The sequence below is a fragment of the Meleagris gallopavo genome, chromosome 27, assembly GCF_905368555.1.
Source record: "Meleagris gallopavo chromosome 27, MGAL_WU_HG_1.1, whole genome shotgun sequence".
NCBI classification, from domain to species: domain Eukaryota; kingdom Metazoa; phylum Chordata; class Aves; order Galliformes; family Phasianidae; genus Meleagris; species Meleagris gallopavo.
The window spans coordinates 2,171,834-2,199,679 of record NC_139430.1 but is presented as its reverse complement, the minus strand read 5'-3'; the positions used below and the strand labels follow the sequence as shown (position 1 = coordinate 2,199,679).

The following is a 27,846-nucleotide window of genomic DNA, read 5'->3' as shown; positions in this document are numbered from 1 at the left end:
CTGGGGCACCCAGGACAAGGGAGACAGGGAGCACAGAGCACAGAGATGAGCGGGGGGCTGCAGCACCTCCCTGCAAAGCCAGGCTGGGGAGCTGGGCTCGTTCAGCTGGAGAAGAGGAGGCTGGGGGTGAGCTGAGTGCAGCCTGCAGGACGTCAAGGGAGCCACAAACAGGAGGGGAGGCAGCTCTTGGGAAGGGGAGATGAGAGCAGGACGAGGGGAATGGCTGGAAGTGGAGGGAGGGCAGCTTTCAGCTGGCTGTCAGGGGGAAGTTGTTTGCTGTGAGAGTGGGGAGGTGCTGGAACAGCTGCCCAGAGAGGCTGTGGATCCCCGTCCATCCCTGGAGGTGTTCAAGGCCAGGTTGGATGGGGCCCTGGGCAGCCTGGGCTGCTGTGAGATGTGGACGTTGGTGGCCCTGCGTGTGATGGGGGGTTGGAGCTTCGTGATCCTTGAGTCCCTTCCAACCCTGGCCGTTCTGTGATTCTGTGATCTCCACAGGTCCCTTCCGACCCCGACATGCTGTGACTCTGTGATGTTTACGAAGCAATGCCATCAACCTCCGTCACACTGATGCGGCTCGTTCCTGAAAACCTCCGTGCGAGCTGCGCGTCGCACCTTCCAGACCAGAGAAGGAAAACGCGCCTTTTGCTGCCCGGAAAGCAGAGATAGGAGCGCTCTGCCGGGAGCCGTAGTCCAGCGCCGTGGCGCGCGCAGGAGCGGAAGTGCGGCGCTGCGCGGCATGCCGGGAGCTGTAGTCCGTCACCGCGCCGCTCCCGCCATCCCCTGCCGCTGGAGGACTGCGCGGTCCGGCGCGGAGCGGAGGGGCTGAGGCGCACAGCGGAGATGAACGCCGTGCTCGCCGTGAAGCAGTACGTGTCGAAAATGATCGAGGACAGCGGGCCGGGTATGAAGGTGCTCCTGATGGACCGGGAGACGGTGAGCGGCGGGGCCGGGCCGGGCGGGGCGCGGGGCCGGTGTTCGGCGCGTGGTGACGCTGCGCTCCCCGCAGCCCGGCGCGGTCAGCATGGTGTACACGCAGTCCGAGATCCTGCAGAAGGAGGTTTACCTCTTCGAGCGCATCGACTCCCCCGGCAGGGAGCCCATGAAGCACCTGAAGGCCGTCTGCTTCCTGCGGCCCACCAAGGTGAGAGCCCTCCCCGCGGGGAGGCGGTGGGGCTGAGCGCCTCTGATCGCCGCTCTGTCGCTGTGTGTTCCTTCAGGAGAACGTGCACTGCCTCATTCAGGAGCTGCGGAGGCCGAAGTACAGCATCTATTATATCTGTAAGTACGTGCTGTTCGGAGCTCCCGACGTTCAGGGAGGCCGATGGGAGGCACTGACCTCCCCCGTGGGCAGAGTGCCGCTGAGATGCTGAAAATGCCTGAATTGGAGATTTTACATTGTTTAGATCTCCAGATCTAAGTTTACCCTTTAATGTATTTATCGGTGACACAGACAGTGGGACCGAGTGCACCCTCAGCAGTGGCTGATGGCACTGAGTGGATCACAGAATCACAGAATTGTAGGGGTTGGAAGGGACCTCCAGAGATCATCGAGTCCAACCCCCCGCCAAAGCAGGTTGCCTACATAAGTAGGTGTCCAGGCGGGTCTGGAACATCTCCAGAGACGGAGACTCCACAACCCGCCTGGGCAGCCTGTTCCAGCGCTCCGTCACCCTCACCTAAAGAAGTTCTTGTGTGCATTTGTGCGGAACTTCCTATGCTGCAGTTTCTGGCCGTTTCCCTTTGTCCTGTTTCCACACACCGCTGAAAACAGTCTGGCCTCACCACTCTGCCCTCTACACCTTAGGTATTTACAGACCTGGATTAGGTCCCCTCTCAGTCTTCTTTTCTCAAGGCTAAACAGACCCAATTCACTCAGCCTTTCTTCGTAGGAAAGATGCTTCAGGCCCTTCACCATTTTGTGTCCCTCCCCTGGAGTCTTTCCAAGAGATCCCTGTCTTTTTTTGTACTGGAGAGCCCAGAACTGGACACAGTACTCCAGATGAGGCCTTACCAGGGCAGACTGAAGGGGAGGATCACCTCCCTCGACCTGCTGGCCACGCTCTTTTTAATGCACCCCAGAATGCCATTGGCCTTTTTGGCTACAAGTGCACTCTGCTGGCTCATGGCCAACCTGTCGTCCACCAGGACATCCAGGTCTGTCTCCGCAGAGTGGAGCGGTGCAGTTGGCACAGCAGAAGGAAGGGATGGCGTCCAGAGGGACCTGGGCAGGCTGAGGAGTGGACTCACATAAACTTAAAAGGTTCAGCAGGGCTGAAGGCTGTGTTGGGTCGGGGCAATCCCAGATATGAGTACAGACTGGGAGAAGAACTCCTTAAGAACTGTCCTGCAGAAAAGGATTTAGAAGTCCTGATGGATGAGAAGCTGGAGATGAGCCAGCAGTGAACGCTCACAGCCTACCAGGCCAACTGCATCCTAGGCTGCACCAGCAAAAGGGTGGCAGTGGGGCAGGGAGGGGATTTTCCCCCTCTGCTCTGCCCTTGTGAGGTCCTGTCTGGAGTAGTGCATCCAGGGCTGGGTCCCAGCACAAGAAAAACGGCTGTTGGAGAGGTTCCAAAGGAGGCCATGAAGATTGTCAAAGGGCTGGAGCACCTTTCCTGCAAAGAAAGGCTGAGGGAGCCAGGGGTGTCAGCCTGGAGGAGAGAAGGCTCCAGGGAGACCTGAGAGCAGCCTTCCAGTACTTAAACAGTAATTATAAGCAGGAGGGAAGTCAACTTTTTCCTCAAATAGGTAGTGATTGGATAAAGGTGAGCACTTTTAAATGAGAGGGGAGGTTTAGACTAGACATTGGGGAATATTTTCACTGAGGGTGTGATGAGGCCGTGACACTGCTGCCCAAAGAAAGTGTGGGTTCCCCATCTCTGGAGGTGCCTAAAGCTGTGCTGGATGGGGCCCTGGGCAGCCTGATGTGGGGGGGAGGGTCATCCAGCCCATGGCAGAGGGATTTGAACTCTGTGATCTCTGAGATCCCTTCCAACTGAAGCCATTCTATGAAATAGTTTTAGAAAGGGTTACATGCATATAAAATGAAATAGTTAAACTGAAACAACTGATAAGAATCTTTATAAAGCAATGCCATAACCCATATTACTCTCATATGGCTTATTCCTGAAAACTTCAGGGATTTTAAAGCTTTGTGGTGCTTCATAAACATGAAAGAAGCTGGCTTTAGAGTGCCTCTATTACAGTGGAAACAGAGAGATGAGACACTGGCCTAAATCTTGAAGGTAAATCATTTAGAGACAATGCTAACTTGTTGGACTAAACCCAGTACACAGCATCTTGTAACGCCTGGTGGATCAGGCAGGTGTTCCTCACGCATTCTGTTCGTGCTGTAGAATATTCTGTAGGTTTGGAAATGAAGCAGAATAACTACAGCGGCCTTTCTATTGAGGTGTAGCTGTCGTGCACGACAGGTTCTGGGCAGTGATCCAAAGTGGCCTCTAGATGTCCCTGTCGCCCCGCAGTGCTGGAGGAGCAGCTCCGGGTTGCAGGGGACGGTGGTGGTGACCTACTGACAGCGATGCTGAGAAGCTCCAGCTTGTTTTAAGCTGGCCACAGTGTTAAACTATTTAATAGTGCTTATCTTTTAGCTTTATAAATCTACTAATTACAGCCATGTATGGCGTTACCTAATTGAGCAGATGCTGAGCAGGGAGATGTAAGAGAGACTATTATGGGAGTGAAGGCAAATGATTTCTGTTGCAATCCACTCTTGCTCCAGGGGAGAATCAGGTCATACTGTGCTGTGATGTTCTTGTGTTCTGTGTCACTCACAGAGCCCAATTGCTCTTTCTCTGTTGTTTTCTTTCAGATTTCAGTAACGTGATCAGTAAGAGTGATATCAAGGCATTAGCTGAGGCTGATGAACAAGAAGTTGTGGCAGAAATTCAGGTGAATTTTGAATCTTTTAAGTAGATTTCTTTATTCAAGGGCATTAGGAGGTGAATATACAAGCTAGCAAACATGCACGTGGTAATAGGAGGACTCTGGAGGTCTTAAAAAGCGTGCAACAACACTGCAGAAAACCCGTGTGTTCCATTTTTCTCTGCCCTCCAGTTGCTGGAGCTGCTGGCATTATTTCACAAGGCTGCTACGTGTTGTCTGTGGCATCAACAAAGAGCTATGTACCTGAAAAGTACAACAGGAACTGGCAGTGGAGTTGTCAGCAGAAGTGTAAAGATTATGAGTATGTAGGCATGGAGGAAGGAGAAATGATCAGAATCAGTGAGTGAAGCGCTTAGGATTTTAATGTTGCCAATACACATGCTCTTGTAGGTTGAATAGGGGTTGGCAGGGCATTAACTGTATTTGCTTTCACTTGTTGGCAGGAGTTCTATGGAGATTACATTGCAGTGAATCCACACGTTTTTTCTCTCAACCTCTTGGGCTGCTGCCAGGTATGAAAAAAGCTAACTCTCCTCCAGGGCTCTGGGGCCTTGTTTAATGGTTAACAGAGAGCCCAGTAGCCACGGCAAAGTGGGTGCAGTGGCAGTAGTTGCCCAGCAGGCAGAGTGCTGTGTCCAGCCCAAAAGGGGTGGCTGGTTGTTAGCAGGAATTGGCAATCTGGATTGTGGCCTTTGGTGTACCTGCTCCTTTAGTCAAAATATTGTCTGCTTGGAGGGAAATGCAGCTTCATGGGACAAAGGGTTTGGGGATGGCATGTCCATCTCTCACATAACCTTTCCTTCTAGGGTCGCAACTGGGATCCAGCCCAGCTGTCCAGAACAACTCAAGGGCTGACTGCTCTGCTTCTGTCCCTGAAGAAATGCCCCATGATTCGATACCAACTCTCTTCTGAGCCAGCAAAGAGGCTTGCTGAATGTGTGAAGGTGCGGTGAGCAGTGTTAAGTGAGTTTGGCAACTTTGTTTAATTTTTGTTTAATGTTTTTTCGTAATGTTCTTTAGCCAGTTCTTGTAAATTCTTCCATTTTTATGTTGTGTGGCTTTTGGCAGGTCACATCGCCTTGTTTCTGCCTCCACCAACCTATGAAAAAAGTGAAGGCCCTTATTTCTCACAAGTCCCATTAACTGCAGTGCGTTACTGATGCCTTTTGAAAGCAGATGTTGTGTTCTCAATAACAGTGTTGACTAAGATAGCGGCGCAACTTGTTTTTCTCCAGCTTTTCACTTTTTATTCATCTGTTACAAAAGTAAGAGGGAACTTTTTCCAGGTATACCTATAACCAAGTGGTTTTTTCTTACTTTTCTCAACAGCAAGTAATCACTAAAGAGTATGAGCTGTTTGACTTTCGTCGCACTGAGGTTCCTCCTTTGCTCCTTATTCTGGACCGCTCAGACGATGCGATCACCCCACTTCTGAACCAGGTGAATAACCTCAGTTGTCCAAGGGGATAGCAGTGTGAGTTCTGGAAGTGCACAGAATCTCCTGGCAGTAGCTCACAACCTGACAGGGTGTGACTTGTATTTAAGGGTAAAAAATATTGCCCCCGTTCTTTTGAAATCTTTCTTTTATTTTGTGGCTCAATTTTCAGACAGTTGAGTGTGGATTGTACATATTGGCTTCAGAGGCAGAGGTGGCCAAAAATCAGATCAAGTACACTTTCGTAAGACACACTTTGCATTTAGACACTGCTAGGTGTCTCAGCAGTGCTGTTTTAAGTGGTGTGTTTGTGCAGTCTGCTTGGTAGTACGTGAACATATTTACAGAGTGGCCAGGTGTATTTCTCTGTCTTTGTTATTGATGGGTGGCAGTATTTTTCTGTGATTCGTTTCTTTGCTGCATTGTTGCTGTGCTGCAGAACCTGGCATGGGTCTGTTTCTCTCCTTTCTGTGGGATATGCTCAGATCTCAAGTCACTCTGGGCTACCCCAGCTGCAGGCAGCACTTCAGGAAAGCGATGGTGTGGGAGCTGCTGGCGATCCTTATGCACTGGAGAAATCTGATAGTCAGCAACCAAGCTCACATGTGGTTGGTAGAGTTAAGGACAACACTCAGCACAGGGTACCAAAAGTGTTATCTGCTGTGTGGAGATTTTCTATCCAGGAGGGAGTCAAATGAATGTAAATGCAGTGTCAGGCATGTCAGCATTCTAATCAGCTTTCAGTTTTCTCTCTAAATTAAAATTAGTCTTCCCAAGATAAATATAGTAACTCACTGATGTACAGAAACATACTCTCCAGTTGCTGTGTAAGAAGCACAGGAGTGTGTAGGAAATTATAGTTTGTAACTGTGGAATCTCTGCAGCCAAAAATAAATGTTCATTCACAGAAGGAGAAGGGGAAGCTAATGGTGGCAAATAGAGCTGCTGGAACAGGAATATTAATCCCAGCTGTGCTTTTAGAGTCATTTCCTTTGAATGTACCTGCAGTAAGCATCCTTGGATGTGGTTTGTTTTCCTATATGTTGGCATCAGCACCTCTGACAGTGAGATGCCTTTGTGATAGTAACAGAATTTATTTCTGATTGTAATGTTCTGACAAAAGTTTGAGGAGCAGATACTCTGAATCTGCTCTGTTACTGGAGGAATGGGAAATGACCTTGCTTGAGTTCAGCCTGAAATCTTTCTCAGTGCAGTGTGATACCGTGCTGAAGTCAATACTTGCCTTTCTCTTTCCCCATCTGTGTCAGTGGACGTACCAGGCTATGGTTCATGAATTGCTGGGGATCAACAACAACCGCGTTGACCTCTCGCGTGTGCCAGGCATCAGTAAGGATCTCCGAGAGGTGGTCCTGTCTGCTGAGAACGACGAGTTCTACGCCAATGTAGGTGGCTGTGTCTTATGATGGGGATCTCCCTGAGTAGCTGAATGCTGGAATCAGGTTCCATTCTTGGAACCTTTCAGTCTTTCAGTGACTTTAATGTTAAGGTGAGGAAAGTTTATGTAGGGTGAAAGTCATTGTGTCACGCAGACATTATCTGACGTGTAATAACACAGTTTTTTGATAGTTTTAAATAAAATCTGGACCAATCACAAAGCTGTTTGGTCAAGTTTGAGTGTCAAATAGATGATCACCGATCTGTAGTGGTACCGAAGTGTTTTTGGGTTCACAGTGTCTTAGCTGTGTATTAGGACTTGTGTTCAAATGGTTGTGTCTTAGCTGTGTATTAGGACTTGTGTTCATTCTCTCAGATGCCCTCCTTTTTCCATGCAGAACATGTACCTGAACTTTGCAGAGATTGGCAGTAACATCAAGAATCTTATGGAGGATTTCCAGAAGAGGAAACCTAAGGAGCAGCAGAAGCTGGAATCCATAGCAGATATGAAGGTACAGACAGGACTTGTTAAAGCCCATCTGTGGCAGAGTAGTGCAGGTCAGTGCTGACTGACGCTGAAAGTCTGGATTCAGTTCAGACCTCTGCAATGAGGGGCAGGAACCTCTGTCCTGAGTTCAGCACGGTATTTTTTTACTGAGAGCCAGACCCTGTGGTAGGCCGTTCTGCACCGCTGCAGCACAGCCTTCAAGCCTGCTTGCTCTGACTGCTCCCTGAGCTGCGGTTTAGAGTCTGCTGGAATCCGGAATCCCCCCAGTTGAATTGATAAGCTCTAGTTCAGGTACTTGGTTTTACCCAGTGTGGCTGTGTAGACTTCCTATCTGAGCTGGGTCACTTGGCAGCTGCCCACAGCAGGTTCTGTTAATTTAGTCGCTGCTGAAGATTTAAAGAATCCTGGCAGTGTCTCTGGAGTTACTTTATATGTTCTTTTATTTTGAGTGTAAACAAAAAGTACAACCAAAAATCTTGTAACTGGAGAACTTTCAGTCTTTTTCTGGATTTGAGGTGCCTGACCATCCGTGCACCTGCAGTGGTCTTGCTTATTAGTGGACATGTGCAACCCAGTGATAAATTGTATAAACCACTCTTGTTGTCTGCTGCTTTTACTCTGAAGAATGTGTCGCTCTGGTTTTCCCCTCGCAGGCGTTTGTGGAGAACTACCCGCAGTTCAAGAAGATGTCAGGCACAGTGTCAAAGCACGTGACGGTGGTAGGAGAGCTCTCTCGACTGGTTGGTGAGCGCAACCTGCTGGAGGTGTCTGAGGTGGAGCAGGAGCTGGCCTGTCACAATGACCATTCCAGCGCCCTCCAGGTACCTCAGACTCGGAGCCTGGCTGTGGTCCTTTGAATTTAGGTGTTTTGCTCCTGACAGTCTCCTGCTGATGGAAGTTTGATACTGAAAATCAGTGGGAGTTTTGCGTGCAGATGTCTTCGAGGGTAGGGACGTAAGATGTTAGGATTATTCTTCTCCTACCTGTTCAGTTCAGATGGAGATGAATCATAGTTAATAACTGGCTTGAGAAGCATCTTTGCAAATTCTGTCTACATTTCACAGTACAACATTCCTTCATTGTATGTAGTTGGTTGGAACCTGGCAAGCTGCCTGCATAGGCACCAGTAAAAAAAACTTGGACCTCTATTCAGAAGCTTCTTATATTTGTTGGGAAGGAGAAGAAATGGAATCCATAACTAAACCAGACCATTCCTTGAGGTGATGACTTTTACTTCTTTTCTAAAAAACAGTGTAAAACAGTGAAAAGCCTTTTAGATAAAAGATTTCTTTGGCAGAGGGGACTGAAAAAGCCTACAAGAGACTTCTGTTATAGCTGAGTTTAGACTGAAGTTTTGACCCTGTGCTGGCTTGTTGGATTCCATGACCTGACCTAATATCTGACAGTATGTCAATAATGATGAATTGTGGCTGCTGACTATTCAGAGAAAATAGCAGTATTGTTAAGAGTGACTGTATTATAGCAGAGTCCAACTACTGACTCAGTATTAGAAAGCGAATCATTTATTTTTTTATAGCTGGGATAGAAGTTACACCATATAATGGACTTATTTACACTTTGATTAGAAAACAGAAAGAATTTTGAACAGATTTGAGAGATATGTTTTCTTTACCTCTGTTACTCTCCAAGTGGGTGGCTAAGTGATAACATCAGCTCTTCGAGCACTGTCATCTATTACCAGATTCTGAGCTGATGTAAATCAGTATAGACTTGTTGAAATCATCACAGCTATATAGATCTATCAGCATATAGATGTGATCTGATAGCTTATATTTGGTGGAATTTTGATGACCAAGTATTGAAGTGGGATTGTAACCATAAAATGCATTTGCTGAGCACAACCTCTCATGCCCTCTTGCTATGTTATGGTTTCTAGGTCAGGCTTGTGCAGGTTAAAAGACAAATTTTTGACTTCTAATCTGTCAGCACGTCATGTCTGTACTGTGATCTTTGTTTCTGATGTTACAAGCAGATACTCTGCTGAAGACAACACAGAGTGTGAGTGCTGAAACTTGGGTGCTTGGCATTGGGGTCCATTTTGAAAAAATGTTGATTTTTATTGTAGTAGGTCACCTCAGATTCACTGGAGAAAGGGATGACATGAACTTCTGGAGGTGGAGCAGTTGCATGTTACAGCTTTATGGGTAGAGGAATACGTGGCAGTGCTGGAAACTGGATTGAGATGGAGGGAGGTCAGCCCCCACTGAGTGCCACACTGTAGTGGTAAGGTTGTTAGCTAGATTCACCTAATTCAGGTCTCAGTCTGCACTGAGTAGTGTTTCTGCAGTTTTTATGGCACATAGGATGCCTGCATTTCTTTATAGCCACATGCCTAAAGGGCTCTATTGTGTTTCTGTCAACTGAGAGTGACTGAAAACCATATAGCAGCTAGAAAATAAATGCAAAATGCAAAAATGGAACTGGTATATTTCTATATGAGAGATCAGTATCTCTTTAGTTGCAGTGCCCCAGGCTGTTCCCTGCTACAGACTCTTAATGGCAGGGAAGGGGCAAGGCCACAGACACAATGAAGAATAACCAGTGCACAAAATAAAGGCAGAATTGTTCTCTCACTGATGTAACTTCAGCAATTGTTAATTTCTCTGTGGCCGAGGGCCCCTGAGAACAGTACGTTTTCGTTATTCTTTTCCCGGTCTCTTTATTAATCCTGACATTGTACATGAGCCTTGAGAGATGAATGGGAGGTTTTGAATCCCATCTCCTTAGATGGACAATAGCTTTTCTGTTTTACAAGCTTCCCGCTTATATAGACATTGCCACTGTGCTGCCAGCACAGGATCCAGAATGTGGCAAGCAGGCATTGCTGTGGGCCTCTGTCCTTACCCTGGCAGGTGAATTGCTGACCTCAACAAGAGTTTCTTCGTTAACTTCAGTGAACAGCTCGCAGCCAGGATTTTACCCCATATTTTTGTAACTGGTCTGCATCAGTGGACCGGTTAGCAACAAACATAGCTGAATCAGCTCGGTCAATAACAACTGTTACAGTATTGTTTCACAGCTGTTCGATGAATATTTCCATGCTGCCTCTCTGTTCTGGGAGGATGGGAAAATGTTGCCAAGATGTGCTGGGATTTTTGGAGTGTTTGAAGGTCATGTTCTCTTGTAGCATGGAAAAAATCCTCCTAGCTGGTTCTGTCCCTGTCTTGGAACCGCCGTTTCAACCACTGTACAACTGGAAGCTCTGCTGCTCTCTTGCACTTGAGCCAATGCAGGCTGATGTTTTGCTTTAAGCACGGGGAGGATTGCAGACTTTGCTGTGCCGTTAAGTGTCGGTCCAGTCCTTAACCTGCAAGTGCAGTCAGTAGTGATGCCTCTTCCTTGAGATCCGTCTCCAGGCTTGGCATTAAGGAGCTTATTGCTCCCACTGCTCACCAAAGCTACCAACTTGGCTCTGGTGTCTTTTCCTCTGTTAACTTCAGTATCTCAACTGTGCAGTGACTGAGAAGTTGCAGAGAGGAAATAAGTACTTTTGTTGTAATGACAAGGAGTAGCACTTACATGGCAAATTGTCAGCTGACATGATACAATAATATCCTGCCTGCAGTCCCTGGAGGGTACATGGCATGCCTCAGGGGTTCTGAGCCTTTTCTGGAAATGGTCTCTGCTTTAGCAGGTAGCCTCTGGGACGTGCAGTCCTTGTGTTTACAATGCTGCCATGTTCTGTTCAGCAGAAAAACTAATAATCTGCATGTGAGAAGTAAATAACTATGGATTTCTGTATTTACTTCTCCAGTAATCTTTCTTTGCCTTTCCATGCTTTAATTCTTTCTTTGCTTCAAAGTGCTTTGTTTGCTTCCCCCTAGCCCCACACTTCTCACATCCAGAGATTGTCTGAGATTTCATGCTTCATTCCCACACCTTCCAGAAAACAAACTGTAGCTCTGCTAGCACTTCTTTCCCTTGATGGTTGATATTACGATGGAACCTGTGGGCCAGCTTTTGCTGTATTCAGGTTGGAAAAGGAAAGGGCAAAGACTAAAGGATTCTACAAGCGTCTGCGGGTGCCCCATCTGGGAGGAATGCACTGAGCTGGGCTCACTGTGAGGCACGTTATGTAGAGTTACAGGGAATTACAGAGGATCCCAGCTTCATGAAAACAACTTGCAGTCCATTATACTCCAGTAAATCTAAACAAAGAGCACGTAAGAAGCTCAGGTCTGTTGCTTATGGTAGTTTAATTCCCTTGCGTTCCTCCTGCTTGCAATTTTGTTACTAAGCAATGGGCTTGATGTTAGTCTGATTCAGTGTACTCTGAAGGCCTCTCCATTAATCCCACTTTGTATCTTGTTGCAGAATGTGCGGCGACTCCTGCAGAACCCCAAGGTGACAGAGCTCGATGCTGCCCGGCTGGTGATGCTCTATGCCCTGCACTACGAGCGGCACAGCAGCAACAGCCTGCCAGGGCTGATGGCAGATCTCAAGAATAGGGGTGTTTCTGAGAGATACCGAAAGGTAATGCAGTATTTCTCCTTCTGCTGGATGAATGAGTGGGGCAGAAGGGCACACAGGTGTCAAATTTTTCTTAGTTGGTGGAAGATGCCTGTTGCTTGCCTTAACGTAGCATAGTACTTTTTTTCTGTTGATTGCACCACACTTCTCAATAAGAGCACAGAGCTTTGCTGGGGCCTGTAGATGTTAAAGGGATAGCTAATTACTTAATTTCCATTTCCAAAATCAGTGATATCATGAAGGATTCTAAAAGCAGAGGTGGTGTGTTTGGCAGGAGTCTAGACCTGGTGTATGGCATGCAGGCAGCCTGATGCACTTTTCCTTTCTCCTTCTTCCACCTCCTGCTGAATAGGCAATAGCTGTAGCAAGGGACTTAACCAAGACAGTAAGGGGGGCTTGGCTGGGAGGGAGAGGGTGGCAGAGCTTGATAAATGTAGTGAGCAGCTGAAGAGGAGGTGGAGGGGCAGAAAAATGTCACTGTCTAGAAGATCTGCTTTCACTGCAGAGGACTGTGGGAATGAAAGCAATTCTCCCTATGCAGGCAGTGCCATGGCTGCCTGTATTCAGAGAATACTTCTCTTCCTTCTTTCCTCTCTCTGACTTCTTGGTCATTGTTCCAGTACCTCCACTGAACTCGATAGGACAACTGTATGAAATTTTGTTTCCCAGATTAACAGCACTCTGGTTTTGCCTCTCTCTGTACAGCTAGTGTCTGCTGTTGTGGAATATGGAGGGAAACGGGTCCGGGGCAGTGACCTGTTCAGTCCCAAGGATGCTGTAGCCATCACAAAACAGTTCCTCAAAGGACTGAAGGTATGGATCTGCTATAGATGAAATAATGACAGCTTTAGTCAAAGTTACAGTAATGGGGCAGGATTCTTATGCCATGTGTTCTGGCTTTCAGAGGTGTTCATTTTCTAGGCCTGGGTCAGGGGCCTAAATGGCTCAATGACCAGAAGGGTGGTGGTGGGGGGTGGGTCCAGATAAAAGAGGAACAAAAAAAACCCAGCAGCAATGATTTAAGGAAAAAACCTTAATGAAATACAAATTAATTGGAATTGAAGCTAATAAATCAAATGAATGAAAGAGAGTTTTTGATACTGAGTCTCTGATGCTGCATTGACCACCAGGGAGCTGGAAAGAGAGAGGTCGCGTGACCTCTCCATTCTTTTGTCTTTTCCCTCTTGCTGGAAGACAGAAAATAACAAAGTGAAGTCTTCTGGTGCTGAGTCTTTTCCTGGCCCATGGAAGATGTAGTTTATTCTTCTCTTCAGAACATGGACCTGCCACATGAACTCTTCAACTCCCACCATGGCATGATGCTATGAATGTAGAATACTGATGCAAAGAACGATAAAACCATGACACAGACGTTTAATTTTTTTTAGAGGTTTAATAGTAAGCGCACTGAACGTTTGAGGTGTAATTCTCATTTTAGGCAATGGAAGTTGGTTGCTGAAAAGCCCCTCTAAGTCTTGACTCAATGGTTAATAGTTGCTTTATCCATCAGATGCTGGGGCTCTTTGAGTGTAGCTTTGCTGATCAGCTTTCTTTCAGCATGCTGCCTTGCTGTATTTATTCATAACGGGAGCTTCTTTTGCACTGTAGGGTGTTGAGAATGTGTATACACAACACCAGCCTCTCCTTCAAGAAACACTGGATCAGCTCATCAAAGGAAAACTGAAGGACAGCCAGTACCCCTACTTGGGTCCCAACACCCTCCGTGACAGGTATGTGGGGTCTTGTTGGGCAGCACCTGGAATTGAAAAACGTCTGCTCTTCCCTGTGCTCCCACTTGCTTATTCTTTGCCCATAGGTGAAAAAATTCAGGCTTGCTGAATAAATGTTCTGATCAAGTAGGTATTTCTTGAGCTCTCAGGTAGGTGCCAGGCTATTAAAGCTGAAATACAGTCTTCTGTTCTCCATGTTCAGTGCTGACCAAAACATTCCCACTGGAAGTAAGAGCTTAGGTAAAGATAAAGCCATTGCACCAGGCTGCCAGGATGTTCACATGATGGATTTCAACATGCCCCCTAACTTCGGTCTGTGCCATCTGGCGTTTACTTGCAGAGAACCAAAAATAGTCCAGCTGCTAACTCTCCCTTCTGAGCCAGTTACTATTTCTGATTAGAATGGGATGTTGCTGATTGTGGCCAGTAACTGTAATTGAAAAGAAGTCTGGCTGTCTGGTTCTAGTTGACTTTGCTAGATCTAGGCTAACCTGTTGTCAGTGAAGTCATTGAATATAAATATGGGCCTCAGAGTGAGGGCACTGAGTTGGTAAAGAGAGGGCTACAAGTTCTTCAACAGCTTTCTGTACAAATCACTGATTTGTTTGGTATCTCAGTTTCCTTTCTGTAAGTTACCTTAAGTTCTGCGGCATGCTGGCTGGCATTTCTTATTCCTCCTAGTAGTGTCCTTGGAGGGGAAGATCTTGATGTTGCTTTGGTTCCTTTGGGTGATCTGTGGTGAGACCAGCACAACTATTCTCTAAGTCTTCTCAAATGTTCGCTGAATGCCCCAGGGTTTTACTTGCAGCATTACAACAGCCATCATGCTCTTCACATGCTCCATATGACTGGCTTTTTATCAGCAACTGCCACATTTGTAGTGAGGCAGAAAATAAATTCAAGGTAGTAATTCTCACCAAATGAGGTGGCTACTGCAGGGAAGTCTGAGTTAAATTGAATATGCAGGTTTGTTTGGAGCTAGAGGAAGTGGGCTTGGGGACCAAGGGGCAGCAGTGTCAGGTAGGTGAGAGGGGCAAGAGCTGTCATTCATGTCTGGCTCTTCAAGATAACACACACACTGGTCTTCTCACTTAGCCCTGCTTTGGGGCATTTACATCCACCTGATGAAAGCAAAAATGTATTTTGTAACAGGGAAGGACCCAAATTCCATGCCAAGTTGGTGGCAGGGGATATAAATCATTTCATTTATGAATTAAAGAATTATAATCGTACAAGAATCAATTTGTTTATGTATGTCCTTGGTAGACTGAAACTTACCTGCCTTACTCCAAATTTTCCTTTAAAAAATAAAATGGTGGACAGGGTGGATGGACAGTTTTAATGAGTGTGAGATATCAAGGCCCCTTCCTAGTAACAGATAGGGCATATCTGGCATGGATATCTCCTTGAAAGAGATGGATTTCAGCCCAACAAAAAGAGATGGAGTGATGGGAAACATAGTGGGCAGAACAGTAGAGACTGCATCCAGGCAGCCCTGACCCTGGTTGCTTCTGAACTAACTAGAAGCAAATGGTCTTCTGACCTTTGTTTTCTCATTCTTAGTACCCATTTACATTCTGCTGAGTTGTGTTTCACTTAGGTTCCTCTTTAAATGTTTAAGAGCATGTGGTTATTGGGGCTGTTCCCATATGGGGAAATCTTGTTCAGCTTAAGACATGAGAACTCTAGGAATCAAAGGTTCTGTAGCTTTGAGAAAACATCAGTGCCAAAATACTTTTGTGCCTGGTCTTTATTTGCTTTTCAAAATGGAGGTGCAGCACTGTGCTGTATGTTGGGTATGAATATTAAATGTCATGCAACTGAGTTCTCATCTAAAGACAGATTCTAGCTATCAATTTTGGAAGAAAAAGAACTGCTGTATGGTGTTGCTGCAGTGCCAAATGAGTTGTGTGAGGAATTTACATTAAATAGTTTTGCAAAACTTCCACTAAATTGCAGCCTGAGGCAAACTGGGCTATCCTGCTTCTCACTGTATTTCCAGAGGATGGTGTTACCGTGACTGGCAGCAGTTCAGCAGCAGGTCGGGGCAAAAGGCTTTGTATTTTTTGATCAAAGGGAGGCAGTTGCTTCAACAGCAGAGAATTTAAAAGGATTCTTTTTAACTGTTTCTTTCTGTATTAAACATCACACTGTTGCGAGGAAGGAAAAGCTCATGGTCCAAATTCATCTGTGGAAATCGGCAGCGGTGAAGGAGAGGGAATCTGCAAAACACTGAGCAGGGTTTCTAGGAGAGAGCAATAAGCAATTCTGCTTTATTTTGCTTCTCTTTTCTTTCCTGCTGTGTTAAATGTTGTCCTTTTCTAGCAAGCCATAAGTCTGCAGTCCCCTCTACCTTACTGCTGGAAAGTACCAACAAAAGTTCCTGCAGCTCCTTCCCATTGCAGCAATCTGTGTGAGCCCAGCTGCGTTGTGCACTGCAGAAGATGCCTCCAAAGGCTTGTGACACATTCAGAGCACTGCTGGGCTCTGCAAAGTGTGCCCTTTTAGTGGCATTTTTGCTTTGTTTATGCTTTGGAATTGCCTGGGAATTTCTCTAAGTAGGGCATTTGTCCTGGCAGGCCAAGTGGGCCTCGTGGTGTTAACACATGAGAACTCACTGATACCATCCAGTGATACCACCCAAGATATGCTGTGACTTGCAGCCTGAGTGTGATCTTTCACCTGTAATTTTGTTGAAGGAGGAGTTGCTCTTGACTGCTTGAGGAGAGGAAGAATTTGGAAGCAGTTCACCATTATAAATGTGACACGCATCTGAAGGGATGGGTGAGGTGCCTCCTTAGGCAGTAAATATAAAATCTCCTTTTTTGGAAACATCAGCTTGCAGCGTGTGTTGTGGCACCACTTAGCTGTGCCCTTTTTTATCTGAGCTCACACAACACCACCCTAAAGATGATGGAAAGTAGTTGCTATTGCTAAATCATACATATTATCTTGTGTTTAGTATGATTGGTGTTTTGTGGTTTTTTTTTTCAAGCCAAAACTCTGACAGTGTCCTTGTTTGTTCAAGGCAGTTGCTTTATCCTCCTCTGTGAAATGCTCAAGCATTTAGCTGTTAAATTGGCAGTTAACCCGAGGAAATACATAGCCACATCCACAAATTGGAGCTGAGGAGCACAACAGCTGGAGGTAGTGTTCCTGTAGATTGCTTTCCCACTAATCCTGTAAGAGTCTTGGGGTTTCTTCCTGTTCCAAAATTCCTTATTGTTCGCCCATGATAGAAGCAATAATTCCCTGGGCACTCCATGAGAACACTGAGATGTTTTTCATGTGGCTTATATATGTGTGTGTTCATATGTGTATATATATGTATGCCTTTTTTCCTTGCTATCGATGTGTGTACATATATATGTGTACATATAAAACCCACCTTGAACTTCCATCTGTAGGGTTTCTTAGTTCAGCCTCCCTTAGCAGTTTGATATGTAATCCTCATCAGTGCTACATGAAGTATGGCTGTTCCTGGCAGTATTAGTCTGCTTCTGCTTTCATTTATGGTAGTGGAGGAGTGCTAGGGTAGTGCAGACAGGAATGGTCTCATTATTTGCTGCTGCTTCTCCTGTGTGTACTCAGTTCCTCTTTAACTTGATGTGATTTGAAGCGGACTTCATCATTTTCAAACCTGTTTTAACACATTTGTAAATACCTTCATAAGATACTTCTCTGTTCTTGACCCTGAGGTTGAAAAACTCTCAAATCGTCCCTCCTGTGCATCTGGGCTTTGCATAAGCGAGAAACACAGTTTCCCTTCCTCAGCCAAGCCTTTTCTCTGTGAAGTGATTGGGCTGCTAATGCACAGCCACCTCATTTGTGGAGATCCAACATCAATTCATGTAACCCTATGAGGGAAACTGTGACCTCAGGACTTGGGACTGCTCCCTGTGATGAGAATGAGCAGGAGAGGTGTCTTGGTGACAGTGATAGATGATGGAAGATTCGTGGACTGGTTCATGATAAGATGATGGGTTGGTAGTTAGGATGTGTTGGCGTTGAACTTGATGATCTTAGTGGTCTTTTCCAACCTTTACAATTCTGTGATATTTCAGAGGAGCGCACGGGAACTGGCTGCACAGCTTCTGCATTTAAATCTTTAGGTCTCTTAAAGTTCCAACCCAAAATGCATAAATGATGGTATTGGAGGTTGATGCTGTGGACTTCAGGCTGCTAATAAGCTGCCTGTTTCATTTCCTTATTGCTCCTGTGATCCAGTTAGTAAAGATATCTTTACCTGGAAGGTCCATACTGACCTGCAGGCTTCCTCACCTGAAAGGGATTCTCCCTAAGAACTGTGGCATTGCCTACTGGCCACATCCCTTACACATATTGTGATAAAAATTGGTTTGTAAGGATTTTCAATATGATTCTTTTTTTTTTTCAGTCTACAGCTGCTTATCAGATCGCTTCATTGCTATGCTTTGCCTTCCCTTTGATTTCCATTCCCAAGAGACTTGGGCACATTTGCATCTAGTTTTCAAAGCGGCCTGCCTGAACGCAGGCAAAAAGACAAGGTACAGCACTGCCCTGTCCTCTGGGGCTGCTCAGTGGCTCGTGCTGCCACTACAGGACAGTCTGCCCTCAGTCTGCCTGAGCAGGATGTCTGAACCTGCACAACTTGGGTGTGCGGTTGCTATATATAACCTGCTTGTTTTAAGGCTGCAGTGCAGATTTCACAGCCTGTTCCTGCACAGGAGACACAGAGTAGTTCTGCAGGGAGACAAGTACACTGAATCCCAGTCTCTGTAAGGGAAGCTGATGCAGCACAGACTGAAATCGTGTCCTGTGCTCCTGGCTGCATGGGCTAAGCCATGCACAAGGACACTTGCCACTGTGTCCAGGGAGTGCTGGCATAAAGCATCTGATAGAACGTGTTGTAATCATGCTGACTTCTCTGCAGAGGATTCTATTCTAACTCTTGTACTTTACAAGGAGGCTCTGCAGTAAGTTGCTCACAGGTTTCAGGTACTGAGGTGCAGTTTTCCCTCTCCACCCCACAGTGGCAGTCTGCCTGCACCTCCTAAAGTATCCTAAAGACTTTGTTTTGGCTGTTCAGGGCATGTTATGCTGACCTAACCTAAGCTTCCAGAAAACACCCATGCCTTGGAAGATTATTGGTAACAATGGTTGCTTTGAGGAGGGATTTTTCTTACCTTTCTGCATCCTTTCCAGGGGCAGGGAGGCAGTAGTGTGCACCCGATGGCTAACACAGTTGTTTGGAGCCAGCATCCCATTCTGATGGCAGAAGCAATTTTGCTCTTTGTAGGGTTCTCTTGTCAGTGACAGCTCTTCTGAAGTGAGTGCTGCTGCTCCTCTGGGCAGTAACAGGTGTCTTGGGCTTTCCAGGGTGGCTTCTCAGCCAGGAGTAACCAAAGACAGCATTAAGGTGATTGCCAGGGTCATCCCTGTCTTATGCTTCATTTGCTTTGTCACTGATCCAGAGCTTGCACAGACAGAGCAGATGAATGCCTGCTGCTTTCACCACTGCAGCAAGCGTCTGTGTTCTAACAGAGGTACCTACTTGGAAAGCAGAGACTAGTTTTGAGACTGTGACAGAAAGTTAATTGTGTTGAGACTTGCCTGCTCTCCAGAGTGAAACACTCTGATTGCAGAAGGGGATGGTGTGCAGCTGGTGGGATGCAATCCAGACCTTTCATTATAGATTCTGCAGAAATCACTCTTATAGCTTCTAGGTGCTAGCAAAAGCTAATTTTGTGCTTACCATCCTTACTATGGGTGGTTACACCTTTACTTCCTTTGAAAGCAGAACATGCAGGACGCGTGCCTAGATGCCTGGAGGATATGCCGAAGCATAAATCCTCTGTTCTGTAATCAGCCAGCAAAACTGCAGCTGATCTGTGCCCTTCCAACCAAGCCCAAGAGCTCTGAAGCTCCACTGCTGTCCTCATTTGACTCCAAATTGATCTGAATTTAACAGCCACAGCGGCGTCTCCATCATGCATTAAACATCAGTGATGTGTCATGGTGGAGCTCTGCAGGGATACGGCGTGTGAGTGTGCTGAGGAGGCTGTCAGGACCGTGAGCACGGTGTGTAAATGTTTAGGAGAGACAGTGTTTTAAAGGCGACTTCATGGGCTGTGTGTTGTCAGTCTTCAGCCCAGCACATCACAGAATTGAAATGTGGTCTGGGAGAGAAACCAGCAGGATTGCTGCCTCCGTGCCCATAGCTGGTACGGGATTTATGCAGTTTTGTATTTGTGTCTATTGCAGGCCCCAAGATATTATTGTTTTCATCATTGGAGGGGCGACTTACGAGGAGGCACTGACTGTGTACAACCTGAACCGCACCAACCCGGGTGTCAGGATCGTCCTTGGCGGGACCACCATCCACAACACCAGAAGGTAACAGCCCTGGCAGTAAGCCAGGGATTCTGCGTGCATTAAACTGCTGACACGAATGTGAATTGGTGATGCCTGAGGGATCTTCACTGCTCAATAGAACACAGATATGTGTCTAAGTGGTCTGAGCCCAGCACTGCTCATTATGGCTGAGAGACGTATTATCAAGCTGAAGGTTTAATGTTTGCTTTGCTGAGGAAGTAGATTTGTATAGGTTTTCCTGCTTATAATTCACCATACACTGTACTATGAATGAAAAGCCAGTGCAGCACACAAGGATTCAGAGCTGACTGTGGTCTCATTGCTTCTGTTGAAATCTGGAGCAGTTGCATTTGATAGCAGTGAAGTTAATGTACCTATGATTAGAATGGAGTTCTGTGACTACACTGCTTGCAGGCTCTGTGCCGCCCACGAGCCTGCAGAGCATTGGCTGTGCCTTTTGCATTTCTCCCTGGAGAACTTTCCTTATTGGTTTGTTTTACACTCTGAGCTGCCTTTCCTGGGAGGCCAGACAGTTGTGAGGGCTCAGTCCTGCAGGACTGAGTGGGAGCAGGGAGCACTGAGCAGCTGAGCTTCGCTGATTTCCTGGACACTGTCTGAGTCATTCTAGCAGCTGGCTAAAAATGTAGACCATGTTGAGGATTGTTTTCAATCAGCACAGCTTGCTGCCTCAGCTGAGCAGAGGCATTTGTTGCATGTCTTATGGAAAGTCCAAGTAAGAAACCAGCTGAAGAAATTGGGACTACCACAGACTACTGCCAGAATTTAGGATTCCAAACTTGGTCAGTTTTGCTTTTCTGTATCTTGTTTGCCTCACTTTGGTGACATTGCCTTCCCATTTCATTGGATGCCTAACTAAGCAGATAATTTACTTTGAAATAGATTCTGCTCCGTGACTGATGTACCTTGTCTCTTGCTTCCACTGAACAACATTTGAGCAGAAAGAATGGCCTCTGTTATAGAATTGCCCCCAGTAATATCCTATCATCTTATCTTAAGAGAAGAATTTTCATTCTTGTAGGAGGCAATCTACTATAGGAGTCTTGTCTCTGTGAGCTATATCAGGACCACTGGTGAGTGGTCTGTCACTGGAACAGCCTCCAAAGGACACTGCTCTCAGAAGGAGGGAATGTGACAGGTGACATGTCTCTGCCATGTGTTGCAGCAGGAAGTGTGCTGAAATCCAAGTCCTGGGAGAGCCGCTTGGTTGTCCAGCAGCTGCTTGGAGCTGAAAGGGAGCACCAGGCTGAGAGGGAAGGGCAGCTCCAGCGTGGCCAAGTAGGAGCACAAACAGAATGGTGCTGCGCTGGAAGAAGTTGTGCTTCTCAACGTTCAGGATGGCATTTTTAGAACCACTCTGGGTGCCTCAGCAGTGCTCTGGAGCTCAGGAAGCACACGCTGTTATTGCCACAGGCTTTGTGTGTCAGAAATACAGCTGCCAGGTGCTTCCTTGATCTCAATTACTGACAGGTAGACACAGGTGTGGTGCATAGGCTAAAAAATGGTTTTGGATTTAGGCCATGTCTGCGCACTGTTGCTGTGTTAGAGTGCGGTGTGATATTTTTAACACCCCTGCACTTTTGCCCTTCCTTTTCACGCCTTCAGGCTCCAAAACTGCCTACACAAAGCAGTAATAACTCTTATGCAAGGCGTTCCAGTGGTTCCCACCATCACTTTGCTAAAAAAAAAATGCCCAAACCCACCGAATTCCCACTCCAAAATTTGGCCCTTTCTTTGGTTTAATTTCAGCTGATGAGAAAGCTCCTGAACTGGTGATAGCCCAGAAGCAAATTACTGTCACAAATTGGGTTACAGAGGCAAGTCTGTATTAGCCCACATATCAACCAGTGCCTGCCCAAATTACCAGGCTTCCTCGACCTTTGCTTTCCAGAGTGGCTTTTGAACTAAGTCCTGTACTAGCCAGACCTGGAAATAGTAAGAAAAAGAGATCAGACTAGCTGCTTCTTAATTAGGAAACAAAAGAAATGAAGTGAATTGTCGTCTTGAAGGGTGCAGAAGAACTGGTTCATGTTCACCTGACATCCAGTTCAACCTCTCAGTCTACCATTGCATTCCAAGGCTGATTTTGACATCTGCCAACAGTCCTACATCAAACCTTAACCAGCGTCTGCGCTGAGAACCTGGATAGCACCGTCATCACACCACACTAAAAACACAAAACCAGAACGAAGATAGGAAGATGGCACAGCTTTTCACTCCAGATTGGAGGCCAGGACCTGCCCTGCAAGGGTATCAGTGCAGCACATTCAGCAGAAACTGTCAATGGGGGAGGGAGAATGGAGGAAACCTGGCAGCGTTTGGTCTAGAAGGAAAATGAGCAGGACAGGTGAGAAGGGATGGTTTTAGGTTCCCACCCCTGCTCTGCTGCTGACCTGTTAGGTGACAGTAAGCAACTTTCTGCTTTGTCTGTTTGCACTAGAAGGTCTCTGAGCTTTGTGAAATTTAAGATTTGCAACTACACTCCTTAGATTTGTGCTGTAAGGAGTAACATTAGCTAGCTGGAGCTTCTACCGTGACTGAGTTTTGGTGCAGCCTCTGAATTATTTACAGAAAAACGAGGATACTGTATCAGAATTTGCATTTCAAAGAATGAAGTGAAAAAAAAAATAATTTAGAAAGGCTATGGCTTTATAGGGGGTTAATGGTAGGGGTCCTGTCCGAGAACACTGAGATGAGGGCTCTCAGGAGTCCTGCTCTGAAAATAGCCCTTTCCCAAGTGAGTTGCTTTTCCCTCGTGGCTTGAATAAGATTTCCTGAATGATGAAAGGCCACACTGGTAATAACAATAGAGCTTCCCAGACAAAAAACTTAATGATTTTCAGGGGATGGCTGACACTCTGCAGGAGGAGGAGCAGCATATAGAACAGAGTGAGCCAGCTCCCACCAGGTACCCAAGAAGAGGAGGAAGGTTTCGTGTCTGCAGCGATCGTAGCAAAGTGTGTGAGGATTCTGGCTATATCAGCAAATACACCAATATGTGAGCAAACCTAGATTTGATGGTGTTCTAACTCCTCCAGTAATCCACCAGCCTTCCTTTAATGAACCGCTGCTTATTTCTGCTGGATTAGGACTGATATGTCACAATAAAGGGAGATTTTGATATTAATGCGAGGAGCAGCACGTGTAAGCACACTAATCCCATGCTTTCATTGTTCTTACAGCCCAACTTAAATTGTGATCAACATCTGTGTTTATGGAGTGGGGGATGGCTTAGGGGGCATCGATCTGCTGCTTCTCAAGGCAGGCACAAACAAACCCTCAGAGTTGGTTGTGCCATTACAGCTCTATACTGGTGTAAAGCTTATTTGTGGAAGAGACCATCTGTGTTGTCCAATGGGATGCTTGAAAGTGTGGGTGAAAATGCTCCTTTACACACTGTGTTTGCAAAGGTCTCAAATTGGGCATAGGAAGGACCATTTTTAAGTTTCTTTATGCTACATAGTGATGTCAAGGAGAATCTGTCCGTGTTGATCTTCATGGATTTGTATCCATATATATGCAAAATAAGAGCAGGTATTTAATAGCAATGCCCATATTCTGAAGTGAGGCTCGGGATTCCTTGTAAATAAATCAGGTTAGAGGCTCTCTTGTTGGAGATTATTCCTTGATTTAAGAAACTAACAGACAGCCTCTTACCATTCGGTGTATGGAAGTACACCGATACATATTGGAAATGTTCTGAGATCCGGCAGGGTCGAAAAAATCGGTTGTTTGTCAGGATTATTCAGTGTTTTTGTAATTGAACCACGTTGTCTTCCTGTTACTTTGGAAATTTTTGCTGCCCTACTAAAAACACTTCTGCTATGATGTGATTTTGAGAAGGATAAGGAAGGGCTTTCCTGTACGATGAGCCCAGGCAGTGCGCCCTGCAGAGATGTGCCCCACAGAGGAGAGCCCAGATCTGGGCTGTGTGCACCATCTGCATCTCTTCTGCTTGGTGCTCAGCCTGTGGCTCTTCTGCTGCACCTGCCCCCGGGCAGAACCACCTGCTGCACAAAGACGTGAGTGCAGAGCTCCTCTCTGTGTTCTCCCAGCGATGTGATGAGCTGTAATGAGAGGCTGAGGATTGTTAATTGTGGGTTCTTTTGAGAAGTATGTGTGTAATATGTTTTTCAATTACAGTTATGGTGAATGTGGGAGTTCATTCTTGACTTGATTCCTGGCCATAGCAGTTACTGAGGAACCCAGATAAATTTGGGCAGATCTGTGCTGGAGTTGAATCTGTGGGTTCCCAGGGACTTTCTCCTTCCTTGGAGGATTTCAGTACACTGTTGTGTCTGTAGAGGGGCTGGGTGCTTACACCAAAGAGCTGTGAAGCCTGCGGTTTTGCTGTGGCTTTAGGGCTAGGAGTGACAGCAAAGTGTGTAATTATGGGGCAGTGGAACCCAGTGTGTTTGGTTGAGAGCTGGAGAGCTGCTGCCACTTCCTAAAGAAAAGGCAAAGTGATTTCTTGCTGTTGGCAAACAGCTCCAGCACCGGTCCCATGGGCACACAGTCCTGCTTTTCCTGCACAGCCACCTGGATTGCAAGGAAATTTCACTAGAGAAGGGGTTAAAAGAGATCAATAATGCCTAAAAAGGGATGAATGAGACCCAGAGACCATCTGGTGTGTGGGACTGACTCATCCAGAGCGCAGGTTAAGCAGAAACCTGCTGTGACTAATCCGAGGGAATGCCAGCCTGACCCACTTACCCACTTCCAGCAATAGCTCAGCTGTCTCTTGGTGCCGAATTCGGCCGGTCCAGCCCATGTTGTGATGCTGGTGATGCTGGTGCCCATAGGGGAGCACCCGCACCGGCCCTTAGGATCCTTAATCTGGAGGGAACAAGGTGTGGGAGCAGGTGGAGGCATCCCTGATCCTCTCTGTGCTTCTTTCTATGATGTAATGGGGAGACTGTTGTCCAGGAGTCCCTTTTAAAAGGAAAAGCAAGTCATCCTTTGTTGAGAACGCAGTCTGTGTGGCTCTAATGCCTAAAAATAAAGCTGGAGGAGGGATGGCTTTGGCTGTAATCGCCGTGCTGGTGGACCACAGCAAAATGCACCTCCTGTGCGTCAGGCTGCTGCCCTCAAGAACGCGTATTTCTGAGCAGTGCAGGGTTGAGATCTGCAAATTGGTGCAGGCATTTGCATGTGGTTTTTGGTTGTGTTTTTTTTTAACTTTTAGAAATTCTCAGGATTCACAGCCTTCACAGGTAGCCCTATCTCACCTTACCCCACTTCTAGGTGAACAGAGATTTTGTAGTATTTGTGGTGTATCCTGATTTTTATTTTAGTTTACTTTTTAAGCATTAATGTCAGGATAATTTGATCAGCATATTGAAGCATGAGTCAATGGGAGCTGGTGGTAGTGTCCTCCTGGTAGCACAGCCTCAGCAGAGCTCACGTGGCAGCACTGCTGTGGCGTAGCACAGTGCCCGGCAGCCTCCCACGCTGCACAGAGTGGTGGTGCAGATAGCCACCGTCCTGCCTGGTGCTCAGGGCTGCTCCTGCTTGGCTTTGCAGGCGGGAGCGCTGTGCAAAAGTGTGGAAAAGCCTATAGCTGAACAAAAACAATGCAAGAAGCTTTAAAGAATCACTCTTTCAAATCCTTTTTTTATTATTCCTTTTGAATTAGTCTCAAACCTTAACCCACTTCTAAACCTATTTAGACAAGGGTGCTCTCCTCGCTCGCCATCCTTTGCTGGATTAAGCTGCACTGTGATCTGTGCAGGGGTTGAGGCTGCTGGAATGCAGTGTGCTGCAGCTAACCTTGAGTGAGCTCCAGCTCACGTAGCACAGGGCAGGTACCTGCTGCTCAGCCCGCCCTGCGCACCCCATCCACCCCTGCACACCCATCCACCCCGACCTGTGTGCTCATGACAGGGGTAAGCCTGGAAACTAAACCACCATGGCATGTTTCAGGGATAAAACTGGCCTTTGAAGACTGGTTGGTGACAGAATGGGTGAAGTTAATTTTGCAGACCTATCGAGGTAGAAATCTTCTCTCTCGCTGCATAACCAAAGAGCCACAGTCCTGCCCACAGCAGGAGTTCGGTGCTGGCAAACAGGGCTGCCTGTGCAGCGATCTCATCACAAGAGCTTTAAGGTGCTCTGCAAGCAAGAATGGGATTTTCCACACTGTCACACAGCCTAACTCAGCTCTTAAAGACATAACGGGGAATTTTGCTGTGGTTTAAATGGAAATAGGTTTGGACTAAGACAGAGTGATCTTGTAAGCTCAGATTTCAGTCTCTCGGTCCCCAAAACAGGGCACAGCCCCGACCCACCTGTCCAAGTTCCTGCCCGCTCCAGGCTTTCCCCCTCCAGTTGGCCAGCCTTAGCCCCTAACCCACAGCACAAGGGTTTGCTGAGAGTCCCAAATGTGGCCCTGAAGAAGTCGTCCTTTTGTTTTCCTATGGAACCATTGCTCTGGTACATGGCTGAGCCAAATGCTTGGCTTTAGATCCTTGGGGCCCCAACTTCCCTTAGGAAAATCGGAGAGAGAAGGTAAAAGGATGAAGCTTTTTTAAGCATTTTACTTAGTCCTTGAGCTCTGGCTGGATTAATGCTTGGCACCCAGGACTTCCATGAGGCTCATTAGTTGGATTGAACCATAAAACATGGTTCAAACAGGCTGAAAGCAGAGTGAGGATCCCAGGCAGGTGAGAGCCCTGCAATGGGCTGAGGGAGGCTGAGCACAACCCAGGGCTGCTTTCAGAATGCCCTGCCAAAGATGCCACAGCAGGAGGTTTCCACCCTGCTTCTTCCTGCTCTCTTATCCTCACAGGAAGGCTGGGAGCAAGCAGAAAACCAAGCCTGAGCTCTGACCTTCCTGGGTTTGTTGCCAAGAATCAAATGGGGCTGCCAGCAAACCCAGGTGCTGAGCTAGGCTGAGAGAGCGAGGAGCCCATTTTGGGAGCCTTACGGGATGGGGCATTTAGGGAGGGATGGAGCTTCTCAGTGGAGGTGATCCTTGCCGGCTGCCTAGGCTTTGTTGCTCAGGGAGCACTTGTTGGTGTGGTTCAAAGGCCATGTGGTTGCTTTCTGTTGGCTGGGAGACTAACCTGAGCTTTGCTTGGCAGCTTCCTCGAGGAGGTTACAGCTTCAGGTTTCCGCGGCCGAAGCACCGAGAGCTCCCATGCTGTACCAAGGCCAAGCAGCAGGCGGTGAAGCTTGGGGCAATTCTTGCCTCCCCCATGCTCTGTGCTGGTGTTGGCCTGCATGGAGGAACGTGCCCCAGACTGCAGCACCCACACCGTCTCCACTCTGACATGGGACACTCAGAACATCCCTCTGCAAACACTGCGTGTCTGCCGTGATGCTGCCCCGAGGCTCTGCTCTGCTGATGTGTCCAGACACATGTGAGTCCCCTAACGAACATCTAGTGACACGGCCCAGACCTTCATGTGCATCTCTGGAAGGTGAAGCTGATGGGTATTGTTCTGCTCAGTTGTCTGTATATTTTGAGTCCTATTAAAGAACTCATTTTGGCTGAACCTCTTTTCTATTAAAGAGTGCCACTCCATGCTTCATCTTCTCCATTAACTTCCCTTTACTGTAAGAAACCTGCACCACTCAGTGCCCCTTTCCTCATTCCCATGTTCTGAAAAAGTGTTGTTTATTTAACAATAAAAATTACTCTTGCAGTAATTAAACGTACTGGGTTTGAAAAGAAATAAGAGCACCGCAATGATGGAGCAGAGCTGGGCTAGGAGGTGGCCAGTTGGCATTCTCCTGAGCATGGAACTGGACCAGGGACAGACAGACAGACAGTGCTGCAGTCCCCGCAGTGCCTCCTGCCAGGAGCATCCAGGAGAGATGTGCGGACTCTCTGTCCCTTTGTTGTTTTTCAAAATTACATTTAATTTAGGTACAGGAACTGTGAAAAGGTTGAGTCGAAACAGATATCGGCAGACCGGATATGTGGCTTCTGGGAATGTCTGCTGCCAACGAGCATGGCTCTCCTTATCTCCTGCCTTCCCGTAATGAAATAAGACTGAACCTCCCGT

The 27,846-nt window shown here is 46.9% G+C and overlaps 1 protein-coding gene across 1 annotated transcript; it reads left to right on the top strand.

The window, feature by feature from the left end:
• The first annotated feature begins 729 nt into the window (after positions 1 to 729).
• Positions 730 to 27,333, top strand: VPS45 (vacuolar protein sorting 45 homolog). The gene is made up of 15 exons (XM_085209777.1): positions 730 to 933; positions 1,007 to 1,141; positions 1,218 to 1,278; positions 3,833 to 3,912; positions 4,350 to 4,418; positions 4,713 to 4,850; positions 5,236 to 5,346; positions 6,610 to 6,744; positions 7,135 to 7,248; positions 7,898 to 8,065; positions 11,580 to 11,738; positions 12,441 to 12,548; positions 13,344 to 13,465; positions 19,709 to 19,840; positions 26,920 to 27,333. The coding sequence occupies exons 1-15, from the start codon at positions 841 to 843 to the stop codon at positions 27,005 to 27,007; spliced, it is 1,713 nt and encodes a 570-aa protein (XP_085065903.1). The 5' UTR covers positions 730 to 840; the 3' UTR covers positions 27,008 to 27,333.
• The last annotated feature ends 513 nt before the right edge of the window (positions 27,334 to 27,846 follow it).